General features: G+C 43.5%; 1 protein-coding gene across 2 annotated transcripts; it reads right to left on the reverse strand.

Annotated features, from left to right (window-relative positions):
• Positions 1-52: 52 nt before the first annotated feature.
• LOC129865361 (single-stranded DNA-binding protein, mitochondrial-like) lies at positions 53-2,634 on the reverse strand. 2 transcript variants are annotated; one of them, XM_055938098.1, is made up of 6 exons: positions 2,560-2,634; positions 2,120-2,188; positions 1,947-2,004; positions 1,564-1,792; positions 1,246-1,334; positions 53-1,136 (listed from the first exon to the last, which is right to left on the reverse strand). In XM_055938098.1, the coding sequence occupies exons 2-6, from the start codon at positions 2,141-2,143 to the stop codon at positions 1,090-1,092; spliced, it is 447 nt and encodes a 148-aa protein (XP_055794073.1). In that variant the 5' UTR covers positions 2,144-2,188; positions 2,560-2,634; the 3' UTR covers positions 53-1,089. The 2 variants fall into 2 exon arrangements, with proteins under 2 accessions (XP_055794073.1, XP_055794074.1); XM_055938099.1 differs by having other exon boundaries at positions 2,120-2,164; positions 2,560-2,607.
• Between the last annotated feature and the right edge of the window lie 14,462 nt (positions 2,635-17,096).

The following is a 17,096-nucleotide window of genomic DNA, read 5'->3' on the forward strand; positions in this document are numbered from 1 at the left end:
GCTAAGAAACATATTCCACTAATGTGTGGATATTGAAATTAAGAGGCAAAAGTACTGAAAAAAATGTATATTCTACCAACATGATACATACAAGTACATTAAACAACATTAGTACAAACTTTCCCCAGACAGAATTGAGGTGGGAATCTGGTGATTTCAGGAAGGAGGGGGAAAAAACGGTTTACGGTGGAATGAAACCAAAACTAAACAAATAGTTACAAGTTTCAATCTATCTTTAAAAATAGAACAGAAAGACACGTTGAGAAGAAAACAGGTGGTATAACATTCTATATGAAACTGGCACATAATCCTAGTTTTGGGTACAGCATTATGTTGATGAGAGTCAGTCACACATCACCCATTTATTTCTCTCCTCTGTTATTTGGCTTCTCTGGGAAAACAACTGACGCCTCACCTTGAAGGCCTGATCCTTTCGCTCCAACAAGAGTAGCGCAAATGGACGTAAACTAAGATTATACAGTAGTAACAAACATTTTGGGGGATAGAATACATACATGGGACCCCATGTTTAGGTATACTCTGGCGCGCTTAGAGAATGAGAGGACTTTAGTAACCATAAGCATGGTTTAGCATGGGCAGTGCCATTGAGGACTTTCACCATTTTGAAGTAGTCAACTGGGTGGTACCTCCTATGGGTTAAGGAAGGATCACATAATTCCATCAGCCAATGAATTATACTTGCGAGCGAACATTCCATAACTGCAGGTGGCAGTAACTCACCAACCTTGGCTTTATACCTGTTCAAACAACACATTCCAAGTGGCAGTATGAACCATTTCAGTTTGTTTACCAACTCAAAGAAGTAGTAGAAGAAAATCGACTACTTCAAGATGGAGATGGCCTCAATGGCGCTGCCTGTGCGTTCACGGACGTCATAATGGGACAGATAGTCCAGATAAATCATTCTCTACAGTCAACAGAGAGGTGTTAGAGAGGTGTTACACTGTGTTCTGTCCCATTTAGATAGCAGTCACACAGCTTCTTCCACAGTCAGTTAATATATAGACAATAGAGTAGCTACACAGAAAGAGCCTTAGTCTTCCTCCTAGATGAAGATCGCCACTTCCCTCATTGATCCCTCCCTCGAATGTTGTCGCTTAAAAATACAATGTTGTCTGTAGAAGGGAAAATAATGACATGTTTTATTGTTATGAAAATATAAAATGTCTGTGAATGTGAAATGTGAATGTGAAATGTGTCTGAGTGCGTGTTCCCCTCTCTCACCTGCGATGATGGTGGTAGCCTGGCGTTTGACGTTGTTCTTGTCTACGTACTCCCCGTAATCCAACTTCCCCTCCACCAGAACCCTCGACCTAGAACAGGGGCACACAGAACCAAGGAACGTGTCACTGATATGTTTCCCGCGGAATGTTATAAGACCAGTTGTCTTTGCAGTAAACACACGGACGATACTTCTAGAAATAAGTAGATGAGACAGAAAAAGTTTCACTCATCACGCTCCTAGTCCCCAGGGAAATAGAAACTAAGCCTGAGAAGTTGACAACCCACAGTATACAGGGTGACACAGAGTGAAAAACATACCCTTTCTTGACATACTGGTAGGCCACATCCCTCAGACCAGGCTTGAAGATTGACACACGGTGCCACGTCGTCTTCTGGCTGACATCTCCAGCGGGGGACGTCTCCACGTCCCCCGAGCGCCACATCTCGTTGGTTGCCATGGAGAAGATGGTAACGGGGTTCCGTCCCTCCACCTGTCTCATGACAGGATCCTGCCCCACGCGGCCCAGCAGCTGAACACGGTTTATCGCTGTGGGGGGGTGGGGGGGGGTGGGGGGGAAGAGGAGTACACACATCAACGCTAATGGGGGAAGACAGAGGAGCGGTCAGACATCAGCTGGTCTGGGCTGTTTGTGTTCGATAGATGAGAAACCTGAGAAAGTGCCCCGACGGTCTATACTCACATCTCTCCAGGATCAGGCTGGTGTCTGTAGACTGGTGTCTGACCAGCTGTCTGAAAACCTGCAGGGAAGAGGCATAAAGACACACTACAGTCAGCCAAGAAGCCACAGCCACAAAAGTACAGTAAAGTAGTAATTAAGGGGGAACAGCTGGACTATTTGTGTTGCAAACTTACCTGTGCTGCTCCGTTTCTCAACATCCTCTTTGTTTGCTGGGCGGACTTTATGACAGTAAAGTAGACAGACTGTAAGAAAGAGTATCGAGTAGACTTCATCTCAAGATGAGGATATGAGCATTAGTTAGAGCTTTAATCCTGACTAACAGCCAGCAAGTTACATGGACACAACTACATTATCTCCATAAAGATCAATTGTATCGCAATATAACCATGTGAAAATGGCTTGCTAACGTTGCATTGTAACCTCTAACGTACTGATGTTACAGACATGCCCAGCTAACACGCTACATTAGTTGCAATGCGAGTGGATAGATAGATAATAATAGGGCCGAGACATAAACGTCCATAAAAAATACACTTGTCCTACAAAATGTTTGCATGCTTGTTGTTTATCATCATATATATCTAAGGACATACAGTAAGTTAATTAAACTTACATGATGCAGTAGCAGAAATCCTTCAGTACACGCTGCTTCCGGTCCGTCGCTAATATAGGTCCGTGATTCGTTGTAGAAGGCAATAGACAGTTCCGCTGAGACTGGGGGCTGGATCAAATACTTTAAAATAAAAATGTTTAAGTTGATGATAAAGTATTATATATGTGGGGGACATGACATAACATATAGGTTTTATTTCCAAATAGTATGGATGTTGTCTCCCGCGAAGCTGGACGACACAAGATATAAACAATAGAGCTGGATAGTATCTTTATTTTAGGCCATTTAACAAGGTCGAGTTCTAGAAAACCTTTGGTTACAATCCTTCGCTCACAGAGAGTAAGATGATGATACACAATAAAATCTAAATAAATGCATTCAATTCTGAATCAAAACGAATAGATAATGTGTCTAAGTAAATACTGCACACATGGTCTTACAAATCAGTAGGCCGATATCATTTACTACAGTAATAAGGTACATCTGTGGAACATGCCTTTTGCTCTCGAAGTGGCATTTTTATTCATTTCTAGTGTAAGCTGAATATCCTAGAAAGTGAGATGTGCAGTACCTTGATTAAATTAATTTTATTATGACCAATCTCACCATTCTGACTGCCATTACATGACAGTTAACCTGAGAACAAGGCCGTGTGTAGGAGAGAAGAGAAGAGTGAGAAGCCTCGCGTCGTACATCTCACCAAGTGCAAAGACATACACACAAGTACGTACAGTAATCTACCCACACAGGAGGGCAACTTCTAAGGTCCTTCAGAAACCACACACCACTCAGACAAAGGCACACTTTCCCAGAGCAATGTCCTGTCCCTATGTCTGTGAGAGTGTTTAATAGAGTATATGTCCAGTTGACCTTCCTCTGTGACCCAAATCGTCCTCCAACGACCCAAATTAAGAAATACAGTGTGATTGTAGATGTATTCTCATATCTCACTACCCACATCTCACATGCACAGGGCCCACTTCAAGTCCCGACCCATAGTTTGTGAAACCCTGATATACAATATAATTTTAAAAACATATGAGAATAAGTACGTCTGTCTATGAATCAAGGAAATGCATGTAGTGTATGTGGTCAGTAATTTTGTATGATGAGTCCCAGCAGTTGAGAGACGAGGCGAAAAGCAGGCTGGCTGGTGGGGTAGTCGGGGGGCAACTTCTCCTCTACATAAGGCAGATTCACAGATTCACATATTACCTGCAAGAGAATACCATACCAGATGGAAGATATATGCAATACCATAGTTTGACTAGGTAAGGTGTATACAGTGGTTGCAATACCATTACCCTTGAGCTGAATGGTGCAATACTATATATATATATATATATATATATATATATATATATATATATATATAACCACTCCACAAATGTCTTGTTAACAAACTATAGTTTTGGCAAGTCGGTTAGGGCATCTACTTTGTGCATGACACAAGTAATTGTTCCAACAACTGTTTACAGACAGATTATTTCACTTATAATTCACTGTGGGTCAATTCCAGTGGGTCAGAAGTTTACATACACTAAGTTGACTGTGCCTTTAAACAGCTTGGAAAATTCCAGAAAATGATGTCATGGCTTTAGAAGCTTCTGATATGCTAATTGACATCCTTTGAGTCAATTGGAGGTGTACCTGTGGATGTATTTCAAGGCCTAACTTCAAACTCAGTGCCTCTTTGCTTGACATCATGGGAAAATCAAAAGAAATCAGCCAAGACCTCAGGAAAAATATTGTAGACCTCTATAAGTCTGGTTCATTCTTGGGAGCAATTTCCAAACGCCTGAAGGTACCACGTTCATCTGTACAAACAATAGTACGCAAGTATAAACACCATGGGACCACGCAGCCGTCATACGACTCAGGAAGGAGACATGTTCTGTCTCCTAGAGATGAACGTACTTTGGTGCGAATCAAGTGCAAATCTATCCCAGAACAACAGCAAAGGACCTTGTGAAGATACAAAAGTATCTATATCCACAGTAAAATGAGTCCTATATCGACGTGAAATGCCGCACAGCAAGGAAGAAGCCACTGCTCCAAAACCTCCATAAAAAAGCCAGACTACGGTTTACAACTGCACATGGGGACAAAGATCGTACTTTTTGGAGAAATGTTCTCTGGTTTGATGAAACAAAAATAGAACTGTTTGGCCATAATGACCATCATTATGTTTGGAGGAAAAAGGGGGATGCTTGCAAGCCGAAGAACACCATCCTAACCGTGAAGCACGGGAGTAGCAGCATCATGTTGTGGGGGTGCTTTCCTGCAGGAGGGACTGGTGCACTTCATCAAAATAGATAGCATCAGGAGGCAGGAATATTATGTGGATATATTGAAGCAACATCTCAAGACATCAGTCAGGAAGTTAAAACTTGGTCGCAAATGGGTCTTCCAAATGGACAATGACCCCAAGCATACTTTCAAAGTTGTGGCAAAATGGCTTAAGGACAACAAAGTCAAGGTATTGGAGTGGCCATCGCAAAGCCCTGACCTCAATCCGAAAGAACATTTGTGGGCTGAACTGAAAAAGCGTGTGCGAGCAAGGGGACCTACAATCCTGACTCAGTTACACCAGCTCTGTCAGGAGGAATGGGACAAAATTCCCCCAACTTATTGTGGGAAGCTGGTGGAAGGCTATCAAAAACGTTTGACCCAAGATAAACAATTTAAAGGCAATGCTACTAAATACTAATTGAGTGTATGTATACTTCTGACCCACTTTGAATGTGTCTGTTTTTTTTTTTTTGCAACAAAACAAGCGTTTCTTATTGGACAAGTTCAGGTAGTACCTGCCCATTTTGATCAGTTTTCTTCCGTTTTGTGTCAACTGAACATGACCCTGATGGGAACACCAACAGCATCTGATTTGGGGAACCGTATTGGAAAGTACCTAGGGGGGGGGGGGGTCCAACAGCAACGTCGACCTCTGGAGGAAAAACAACATACACACACGTTACTGCAACATTATAAAACACACACACACACACACACACACACACACACACACACACACACACACACACACACACACACACACACACACACACACACACACACACACACACACAGTGAACAACTCACTATAACATAACTGTTCCAGAAGCTTTGCAGGTGCAGGTAGATCCGAGACGTAGGCGACACAGCGTACAGATGCAGCTCTGCCTCTCTCTCTCTCCTCCCCCATCTTCATCCTTCTCTCCATCCCTCTCTCTGACCACCCTCTCGCTCTCTTCAGCCAGCACCGAGCCTCTCCTCCAGGCACAAAAAGGGCCTCTGGGTCCGGTCACCCGGGGGGAGGGAGAGAAAGAGGGAGAGTGGAGGGCTGGGGTAACTGGATGGGGTAGATAGGGTGTTCCTACTGGGGAGACAGAGAGATGGTACAGTCAGTGTGACTGTGTCAGAAACACACCCAGACACATTACCTAGTCAAACACACACAATTTGAGCCACATTACACAACTCAGAGTAAGTTGAACTTTGGTAACGTATCGTGGTCGTAGCAGGACAGCAAGGTCATGCTGTGTTAGCCCACCAGGGGGCAGAGTGAGAGTGCAGTGAAGATGCAGGATATTCCCCTGGCACAGAGAAACAGCTACCTAATCCTGACCTGGAACCTTGACAAGGTCACTCACTCAGTGAGCCTTTCTCTCTCTTTCTATCTGCCCTTCACTTCTTCTCTCTCTTTCCTTCAACTCTCTGCGAAATCCCCACTGAGAGAAGGAGGAAGAGATAGAGGAGGGTATCTTTCCATGTAGATATTTACTGTCATGATCCTTAGAGGAAAACCCAATTATTTAAAAAGCCTGTGTCTACACAGATATAGCATTTTTTCTTATTTTGAGCCAGTTTGCTACAGCAGGTAAATAATCTTGCAGCAACAAGGCATTTTTGTTATTATGATTATAATTAATTATAATTAATTGCCATTTTTTGTAGCGATTAATACATTTTTCGTAAGGGAAAATCAAGTCTGAAATTTTAAAATGGAAATTACAAACTTCAGGAGCCTTTAATTTGTTGTATTTTACCCCCTATGATATCCAATTGCGATCTTCTCTCATCGCTGCAACTCCCTAACGTGCTCAGGAGAAACAAAGGTCAAGTCATGCTTCCTCCGAAACATGAGCCGCCTAATGGCGCTTGTTAACACCCGCCCGCTTAACCCGGAAGCCAGCCCACCAATGTGTCGTTCAACTGACAACTGGAGTCAGCCTGCAGGCGCCTGGCCCGCCACAAGGAGTCGCTAGAGCACAATGAGCCAAGCAAAGCCCCCCCAGCCAGGGCCCTACTAAAACCCGGATAACGCGGGGGCAATTGTGGCACGCCCTATGGGACTCCTGGTCACGGCCGGTTGTGACACAGCCTGGGATCGAACCCAGGTCTGTAGTGACGCCTCAAGCACTGCAAGGCAGTGCCTTAGACCGCTGCGCCTCTCGGAGACTCATGAGCTTTTTTTAAACCTCAAAATACACTACACACTTTACATTTTGTGCATTGCATCTGTATTTAGTTCCATTGTCTAAGTACTATTATACAGGGTTAGCTGTTTTTGCAATTAGATCAGTAACTTATAGTATTAAGGGAACAGTATGATAATGTATAAACTAAATACAGTGGATTATCGTAGAACGCACAGTAAAATACAGTACATTTGTTTTACAGCACACTGTAAGACTTATCTGTAACTTCGACAATAATACACTGTCGAATGCACAGTAAAATACCGTAAATGTGTTTTACAGTAATCATTATGGTGCATTGTGAGAAAATGTTGTGGGTGGGGAAAGAGTCTCTGGTTCATTAACATATTTTAAGGCGTGCCTTGTAAGAGGCCATATTTGTTGCGCCCGTGAGTGAGAATGCTATACCCCCACAGAATATGGTAATATATTGTGTTGTAGGAATTCTACAAACGTTGTCCTGAAACTCAACAGTCACTTACTGGCAAATTGCTGCCAGTAATTTACAGTCATTCAGAATACAGTACCATACTGCGCTTTTGGAGTGCCAAAAACCTTTTGAATACTAGTTGGAATGCATTAACATATTTTGAGACTATTACTGCATGGAGATACCCTGATTATGTCAGTAATATATTGGCGCTATTCAGAAATATTTTGTTGTAATTACAATTATTTTGACGACCAATGTATCCATAACTACAACAACATTTTCAGTAACGATTACAGATTTCTTTTACTTGCTATGACTGTGATATATATATATATATACACACATATACACACACATGAATCAAGCCACATATAAGGTTGTCCTGGAAGAAAACTTGCTTCCTTCTGCTCTGACAATGTTCCCCAACTCTGAGGACTGGTTTTCCCAGCAGGGCAATGCTCCATGCCACACAGCCAAGTCAATCAAGGTGTGGATGGAGGACCACCAGATCAAGACCCTGTCATGACCAGCCTAATCTCCAGACCTGAACCCCATTGAAAACCTCTGGAATGTGATCAAGGGGAAGATGGATGGTCACACGCCACCAAACAAAGCTGAGCTGCTTGAATGTATGCGCCAGGAGTGGCATAAAGTCACCCAACATCAACGTGAAAGACTGGTGGAGAGCATGCCAAGACGCATGAAAGCTGTGATTGAAAATCGGGGTTATTCCACCAAATATTGATTTCTGAACTCAACACTTCCGTGTGTTGTGTCATGCTGATAGCAGCACCTTCGTGGCTGTTACATCTTCTGATGATTACTGACACTGTTCAGAGACTGTCTCACAGCTCAGTGGATGGGTGTGCATGTTAACGACCTCCCAGGTGACAGAGTGTGTGACAGAGAGAGAGGGAGACCTTCCCCGAGTTAGACGGAGACACCCAGAGGCACAGGAAGAAGTTTATGCACTGAGCCTGTGAGGACACATGAGAGACCATTCCACATGCACACTGGTTCTGGTTGTCCTCTGTGGATCCAGGACAGGGAGAGAGCACTCACATGTGCATGGACACACAAGAATGGACAGACACACACTGCTTAGACTAAGAGCACCTTTTAGTCTGTACTGTATGTTGTGGATGCTGGCCTTTAAATGTGTATCTGTACCTGAATGTGACGTATTTTGTGCTATGCACGTCTGACCTAAATTGTTGCGCATGTGTAAAAACTCTTTACTCTGGTGCACATTAAACAGTCATGAGCCACATGAGCAGCCTGAGCACCCCACCTAGCAGCCTGTAGCAAGTAGCCTGGAGAGTCTCAAGTAACCTGTCTCCTCTTAGCAGCCATACTCACATTACACCCTGCAGGACCAACCTGGCCTCTATCCCTGCTCCAACTCCTTCAAAACCTTCAGCATTATCTCCACCTCCCTCTCTCCTCCCTATACTGCTTCTCTCCAAGCCCCTTACATTCCCCTACAAGGGGAGTCAGGGAGACAGACCTGAGAGGACGACACGATACTGTCACCCATCCCTGTAAAACACAGCTTTTGTCCTTCAGCAAGGATCCAAGAGAGAGAGAAAGAAACACACCTCTTCACGCAGACTTACTCAGATTCACTGTTGTCTTAGTTTTAACCCCGTCTAGTTCACTTCCCAGATTAGTCTGTCGTCATATTTAGTGTTTTCCCTGGTTAGTCTGTTCTTATGTTCAGTGTACTTTTATATACTTAATTTTTTAAATGTGGGATTTTATTACTTCTTTTTTTTTTTACTTGCTGATTACCTCTCCATGTAAAGTGACTTTAATTATAAAAATATTAACTTCTCCTGATTGCAAGACAACAGACAGCTGCTGCTAAATTGTTTGCATAACAATCTCTAAATAATGACCCAGTTCCTAAGCAACTGGTGCTACATACAGAGACACACCCATCCACAAAGAGAATGGCAGCAGGCCAACCATAGAACATACAGTGCCTTAAGAAGGTATTCACACCTTTTGACTTTTTACACATTTAGTGATGCTATAAAGTGGGATTTAAAAAGATTTCACTGTCATTTTTTTTTTGCCAATGATCCACACACAATGTCAAAGTGAAGTCAAATTATATGATTAGATAAGTATTCGACTATTCAACCCCGAGTCAATACATGTTAGAATCCCCGTTGGCAGCGATTACAGCTGTGAGTGTTTGGGGTAAGTCTCTAAGAGCATGAATGGCATACCTGGATTGTACAATATTTGTCTATTATTCTTTCTTTTTTTTATTCAAGCTCTGTCAAGTTGGTTGTTGGTTGTTGATTATTGCTAGACAGTCATTTTCAGTCTTGCCATCGATTTTTAAGCCGATTTAAGTTAAAACTAACTAGCCAACTCAGAAACATTCAATGTCGTCTTGGTAAGCAACTCCAGCGTATATTTGGCCTTTTGTTTAAGGTTATTGTCCTGCTGAAAAGCGAATCTGTTTCCCATGTGTCTGTTGGAGAGCAGACTGAACCAGGTTTTCCTCTAGGATTTTGCCTATGCTTAGCTCGATTCCATTTTATTTATTTTTTTAACTCCCTAGTCCTTGCCGATGATAAGCGAACACGTAACATGAAGAGTGGTACTCAGTGATATGTTGTATTAGATTTTCCCCAAACATAACACTTTGTATTCAAGATAAAAAGTTCATTTCTTTGCAATTTTTTTGCAGTATTACTATAGTGCCTTATTGCAAACTGGATGCATGTTTTGGAATATTTTTATTGTGTACAGGCTTCCTTCTTTTCACTCTGTCATTTAGGTTAGTATTGTGGAGTAACTACAATGTTGTTGATCCATCCTCAGTTTTCTCCTATTACAGCCATTAAACTCCGTAACTGTTTAAAAATCACCATTGGCCTCATGGTGAAATCTCTGAACTGTTTCCTTCCTCTCCGGCAACTGAGTTAGGAAAGACGCCAGTACCTTTGCAATGATTGGGTGTATTGCTACACCATCCAAAGCGTAATTGCTCACTGTCTGCTTCTTTTTTTTCACCCACCTACCAATAGGTGTCCTTCTTTGCAAGGCATTAGAAAACCTCTCTGGTCTTTGTGGTTGAATATGTGCTTGAAATTCACTTACAGATAATGAATGGTATGAGTGTACAGAGATGGGGTAGTCATTCAAACATCATGTTAACCACTATTATTTCACACAGTGTGAGTCCATGCAACTTACTATGTGACTTGTTCAGCAAATGTTTACTCCTGTACTTATTTAGGCTTGCCCTAACAAAGGGGTTGAATACTTATTGACTCAAGACATTTCAGCTTTTCATTTTTCATTAATTTGTAAACAAATATGAAAATACAATTCCACTTTGGGGTAATGTGTCTAGATCAGTGACACGAAATCTCAATGTATTTCAAATTCAGACTAACACAACAAAATGTGGGAAAAAGTTTAGGGGAGAAGAACATAGTACTGTAGTTCATATAGGCACATGCAGCTTCTAAATGTCACGGTTGCCAAGTTGCCTGTGGCTCAACACATCCCCACCTGCCTACGCAAACACACGAGACGTCTCTCTAGCTATATGTGTTGGCCGGGGTGATGCAGCTCATGTACACATGTCACATGCCACCACTGAAAAAAGGCTTAGAGAGTACTGCAAGCAAACCAGACTATCTGTCTCATGATGGTCCATGGCCTGTGTTTGATTGACAGACTGACTGTCTCCTGTAACAGTAGGATAATAGGTTCTCTCTGTATAATGTGGATAAGGCCCTCTAGCCAGGGTCAGCCTGGAGATAAGGCCATTTCAAAGGGGACCGTAAGGCAGGGGACTGACTGGGACTGAATGGGGCTGAGAGGGGCTGAAGAGCATCACGGATGTTGAATGGGAATGGACAGCAGATCTCATCTCATGGGGACAGTCTCTATCTGGGGGTTCTGAGCGGGTAGACAGGAGATTACCACCAACACCTGGAGAGAGAAAGAGAAAGAGGGAGCGAGAGAGAGGGAGAGAGAGAGAGAGAGAGAGAGAGAGAGAAAGAGAGAGAGAGTGTGTGTGTGTGTGTGTAGGGGGACAGAGAAACATTGATGAGACCCTGTACTTTATATTTAACTGGGAAACAGTTGTAGAATCGGCAGAATGGGAGACAGAGGAAGGTAGACTGAAAAAGAAAGAGGAAGGCAGATGGAGGCTGAGAAAGAGAGAGGAAAAAGAGAGGGAGAGAGGAGAGAAAGAAAGAAAGGAGGGGGAGAGAGGGTGTGTGGATAAAGAATGTCTCATGTCTTTGGAGAGAACAGGCTTTGGGAATGTAGCACCAGTGATGTGTCAGAGAGGATAATGTGAATTCCTTTACAATTCCTCGCATTAAGAGTTAACCTGATGAAGTCATGCTCTTCTGCCTGTGTGTGTGTGTGTGTGTAAGTGCCTAAGCATCGCACTTAACCCTCCGAGCCCTTACACAGGGCAGGGACAGAGAGACTACCTCTATGTTAGCAAATATACTGTCTGTCAATGCTATAGGGGTTAAGAAGTTTACAGCAGAGGGATGTGAGGATTTGACGGGGCAGAAAGGCTGGAGTATGACAGACAGAGCAGCACTGTAATGGAAAACTGTAATTTATATGGTAATTTGAGCTATTATCATCAGTAAAATACAAACGATGGTGCATTGTGGGGAAAGAATTGCTGTATTTCGAAAGGTACTGTAATTCCACCCCACAGAATACAGAGCTCCCTTTGAACACTAATGGGTGCATAGTTAGTTTGTTTCTGACTCATCATATTTTCAAACGTTTCGGGTAGCCTTCCACAAGCTTCCCACAATAAGTTGGGTGAATTTTGGCCCATTCCTCCTGACAGAGCAGGTGTAACTGAGTCAGGTTTGTAGGCCTCCTTGCTCGCACACGCTTTTTCAGTTCTGCCCACACATTTTCTATAGGATTCAGGGCTTTGTGATGGCCACTCCAATACCTTGACTATATTGTCCTTAAGCCATTTTGCCACAACTTTGGAAGTATGCTTGGGGTCATTGTCCATTTGGAAGACCCATTTGCGACCAAGTTTTAACTTCCTGACTGATGTCTTGAGATGTTGCTTCAATATATCCACATAATTTTCCTGCCTCATGATGCCATCTATTTTGTGAAGTGCACCAGTCCCTCCTGCAGCAAAGCACCCCCACAACATGATGCTGCCACCCCCCTGCTTCGCGGTTGGGATGGTGTTCTTCGGCTTGCAAGCCTCCCCTTTTTTCCTCCAAACATAACGATGATCATTATGGCCAAACAGTTCTATTTTTGTTTCATCAGACCAGAGGACATTTCTCCAAAAAGTGTGATCTTTGTTCCCATGTGCAGTTGCAAACCGTAGTCTGGGTTTTTTATGGCGGTTTTGGAGCAGTGGCTTCTTCCTTGCTGAGCGGCCTTTCAGGTTATATTGATATAGGTCTCATTTTACTGTGGAAATAGATACTTTTGTTCCCGTTTCCTCCAGCATCTTCACAAGGTCCTTTGCTGTTGTTCTGGGATTGATTTGCACTTTTCGCACCAAAGAACGTTCATCTCTAGGAGACAGAACGCGTCTCCTTCCTGAGCGGTATGACGGCTGCGTGGTTTAAAGGCACAGTCAACTTAGTGTGTGTGGAGAAATCATTTTTTCCGACCCACTGGAATTGTGACACAGTGAATTATAAGTGAAATAATCTGTAAACAATTGTTGGAAAGATGACTTGTGTCATGCATAAAGTAGATGTCCTAACCGAACTATAGTTTGTTAACAAGAAATTTGTGGAGTGGTTGAAAAACAAGTTTTTCTGCCTTCACCCCTCCCAGCATTCCCCATTCCATCACCAAGACAGTGCAGGGTTTCACCAGGAAGTCATTGGTGAGGCACTCACACTGAACACACCTACCAACTGTTTGTGAGTGCTCCGTTGCCAGCTGGGTCTGGGCCCTGTTTGCTACCTCCATCTTCTAGCGTCCAGCCTTGCCACCGCATCACTCATTCTCCAACACCAGCCCAGCCCTACGGACATAGTTCCCGGTTCCTGTTTTTTTCCGGTCCCTGGCACCAGACCCAGCACCTACCCTTGGCCTCCAGTCCCAGTCCCAGCACGACTTCCAGTCCCGGCCACAACAGCAGTATCAATTCAGGTTTTCCTGGTCCAAGCCACAACAGCACCAACCCTGGACACAGCACCGAACAACCACAACTGCCATTCCTTTCAGCAACTGCCAGCCCAGACCCCACCCAGATTTTTTTTTGGCCTAACTTGAATTGATAACTTATTGTTTCAATTCTTTACTATTTGGAATGTTTTATTAATGATGGATTTAATTTTAACTTGAACATTTTAAACTGTAATGAATTTTGGAATAACCAAATCAAATTACCTTAAACCTTAAAGTTTTCTTTATTTTCCTCTACAGATCCCATCCCAGCCCCAGTTCCTGGTTCCTGTTTCTCACAGGTCCACAGTACCAGACTCAGCACAAACCCCTGGCTTGCCAGCCCTGGTACCAGCACAATTTCTAACCCGGCCCCAACACCAACCCAGGTTTTCCCGGTCCCGGCACAAACCCTGGACGCAGCACCGATCAACCACAACTTCCACCTTCATCCAGCAACCGCCAGCTCAGACGCCACCCCTTTCCCTCCCCCAACACAAATACACTGCCAACCACTCCACCCGACCAACCATGACTGACTGACTGTGACTGACAAATTGACAAATCGATGTTATTTAAGCGAATGCATTAGTTTAATGAGTCTTTTTGGTAATTGTTAGTTTTTCTTCAAATCACATTTTATTGGTCACATACACATATTTAGCAGATGTTAATACGGGTATGGCGACATGCTTGTGTTCCTAGCTCCAACAGTGCAGTTGTATCTAAAAATATACAAATCTAAATGTAAAAGAATGGAATTAAGAAATATATAAATATTAGGACGAGCAATGTCAGAGTGGCATTGACTAAAATACAGTAGAATACAGTGTATACATACGAAATGAGTAAAACAGTATGTAAACATGATTAAAGTGACCAGTGATTCCATGTCTTTGTACATAGGTCAGCAGCCGCTAAGGTGCAGGGTTGAGTAACCGTGAGGTAAACGGCTAGTGATGGCTATTTAATAACCTCTCTGGGATAGGGGGCAGTATTACCACGTCCGGATGAAAAGCGTGCCCAAAGTTAACTGTCTGCTACTCAGGCCCAGAAGTTAGGATATGCATATTAGTAGATTTGGATAGAAAACACTCTGAAGTTTCTAAAACTGTTTGAATACTGTCTGTGAGTATAACAGAACTGATTTGGCCCGAGCACAATCCTTCCAGGGGAAAATGTTTTTGAGGTCAATCTGTTTTCCATTAGTTTTCTATGGCAAGCCCGTTTTAATAGAAATATGCTTGCAGTTCCTATGGCTTCCACTAGTTGTCAACAGTCTTTAGAAGTTGGTTGATGTTTTTCCTTTGAGAAATGAAGAAGTGAATAAGTAGCCCCCCATTTCTTTGGGGCCGCCCGACCTGAAGCTCGCTCCACTTTGATTTTATCCGCTATTGAACACAGTTTACCCGTCTTAAATTTGATTGATTATTTACGTTTTAAAATACCTAAAGTTGGATTAGGAAAGTTGTTTGAAATGTTTGGACCAAGATTACAGGTCATTTATTGGATAATTTGTAGTCATGTTGGGCGAGTTGGAACCGTTGTTTTTCTGAATCAAACACGCCAAATAAATGGACATTTTGGGGATATAACGACTAAATTAATCAAACAAAAGGACAATTTGTTATGTTTATGGGACATATTGGAGTGCCAACCGAAGAAGATCTTCAAAGGTAAGGCATGAATTATATCGTTATTTCTGAGTTTTGTGTCGTGCCTGGTGGGTTGAAATATGATTGTCATGTGTTTGTTTGATGGGGTGCTGTCCTCAGATAATATCATGGTTTGCTTTCGCCGTAAAGCCTTTTTGAAATCTGACACGGTGGCTGGATTAGAAGTTAACCTTTATTTTGGTGTATTGCACTTGTGATTGTATGAAAGTTAAATATTTCTAATAATTTAATTTGAATTTGGCGCTCTGCCATTTCACCGGATGTTGTCAAATCGATCCCGCTAACGGGATTTGATCCATAAGAAGTTTTTAACAGTCTGATAGCCTTGAGATAGAAGCTGTGTTTTAGTCTCTTGATCCCAGCTTTGATGCACATGTACTGACCTCGCCTTCTGGATGATAACGGGTTGAACAGGCCGTGGCTTGGGTGGTTGATGTCTTTGATGATCTTTTTGGCCTTCCTGTGACATCGGGTGCTGTAGGTGTCCTGGAGGGCAGGCAGTGTGCCCCCAGTGATGTGTTGGGAAGACTACACCACCCTCTGGAGAGCCCTGAAATTGCAGGCAGTGTTGTACCTTCTTCACCACACTGTTTGTGTGGGTGGACCATTTCAGATTGTCAGTGTGTACGCTGAGGAACTTGAAGCTTTTCACCTTCTCCACTACTGTCCCGTCGATGTGGATAGGAGCGTGCTCCCTCTGCTGTCTCCTGAAGTCCACAATCAGCTCCTTCGTTTTGTTGAGGGATAGGTTATTTCCCTGGCACCACACTCCCAGGGCCCTCACCTCCTCCCTGTAGGCTGTCTCGTCATTGTTGGTAATCAGGCCTACTACTGTTGTGTCGTCTACACACTTCATGATTGAGTTGGAGGCGTACGTGGCCACACATGGGTGAACAGGGAGTACAGGAGGGGGCTGAGCACGCACCCTTGTGGGGCCCCTATGTTGTGGATCAGCGTAGTGGAGATGTTGTTTCCTACCTTCAACACCTGGGGGCGGCTCGTCAGGAAGTCCAGGACCCAGTTGCACAGTGCGGGGTTCAGACCCAGGGCCCCGAGCTTAATGATGAGCTTGGAGGGTACTATGATGTTGAAGACTGACCTATAGTCAATGAACAGCATTCTTACATAGGTACTCCTCTCGTCCAGATGGGATAGGGCAGTGTGCAGTGTGATGGCAATTTCGTCATCTGTGGATGGAGCCAGTACGCATATTGTAGTGGGTCTAGGATGTTGGGTAAGGTGGAGGTGATGACGACAGAAGTGAGTGCTACAGGGCGACAGTCACTTAGTTCAGTTACCTTTGCTTTCTTGGGTACAGGAACAATGGTGGACATCTTGAAGAAAGTGGGGACAGCAGACTGTGATAGGGTTTACGGATATTGAATATGTCCGTGAACACTCCAGCCAGATGGTCTGCACATGCTCTGAGGATGTGGCTAGGGATGCCATCTGGGCCGGCAGCCTTGCGAGGGTTAACGCACTTAAACGTCTTACTCACGTCGACCACGGAGAACGAGAGCCCACAGTCCTTGAGAGCGGGCCGCGTCTTATCCCCAAAGCGGGCGAAGAAAGTGTTTTGCAAGAAGTCGGTGTGTGCGATGTGGCTGGTTTTCCCTTTGTTATCTGTGATTGCCTGTAGACCCTGCCACATACGTCTCGTGTCTGAGTCGTTGTATTGCGACTCCACTTTGTCTCTGTACTGATATTTTGCCTGTTTGATTGCCTTACGGAGGGAATAACTACACTGTTTGTATTCAACCATATTCCCAGTCACCTTGCTGTGGTTAGATGCGA

This window comes from Salvelinus fontinalis, chromosome 11, assembly GCF_029448725.1.
Source record: "Salvelinus fontinalis isolate EN_2023a chromosome 11, ASM2944872v1, whole genome shotgun sequence".
Classification (NCBI taxonomy): domain Eukaryota; kingdom Metazoa; phylum Chordata; class Actinopteri; order Salmoniformes; family Salmonidae; genus Salvelinus; species Salvelinus fontinalis.

Coding starts and splice junctions, on each gene's coding strand:
- LOC129865361 (XM_055938098.1), bottom strand. CDS start 2,143: ATGTTGAGAAACGGAGCAGCACAG. Junction 1,793..1,946: donor CAGCCTGATCCTGGAGAGAT/GTGAGTATAGAC, acceptor ACCCCCCCACAG/CGATAAACCGTGTTCAGCTG. Junction 1,335..1,563: donor TACCAGTATGTCAAGAAAGG/GTATGTTTTTCA, acceptor CCCCTGTTCTAG/GTCGAGGGTTCTGGTGGAGG.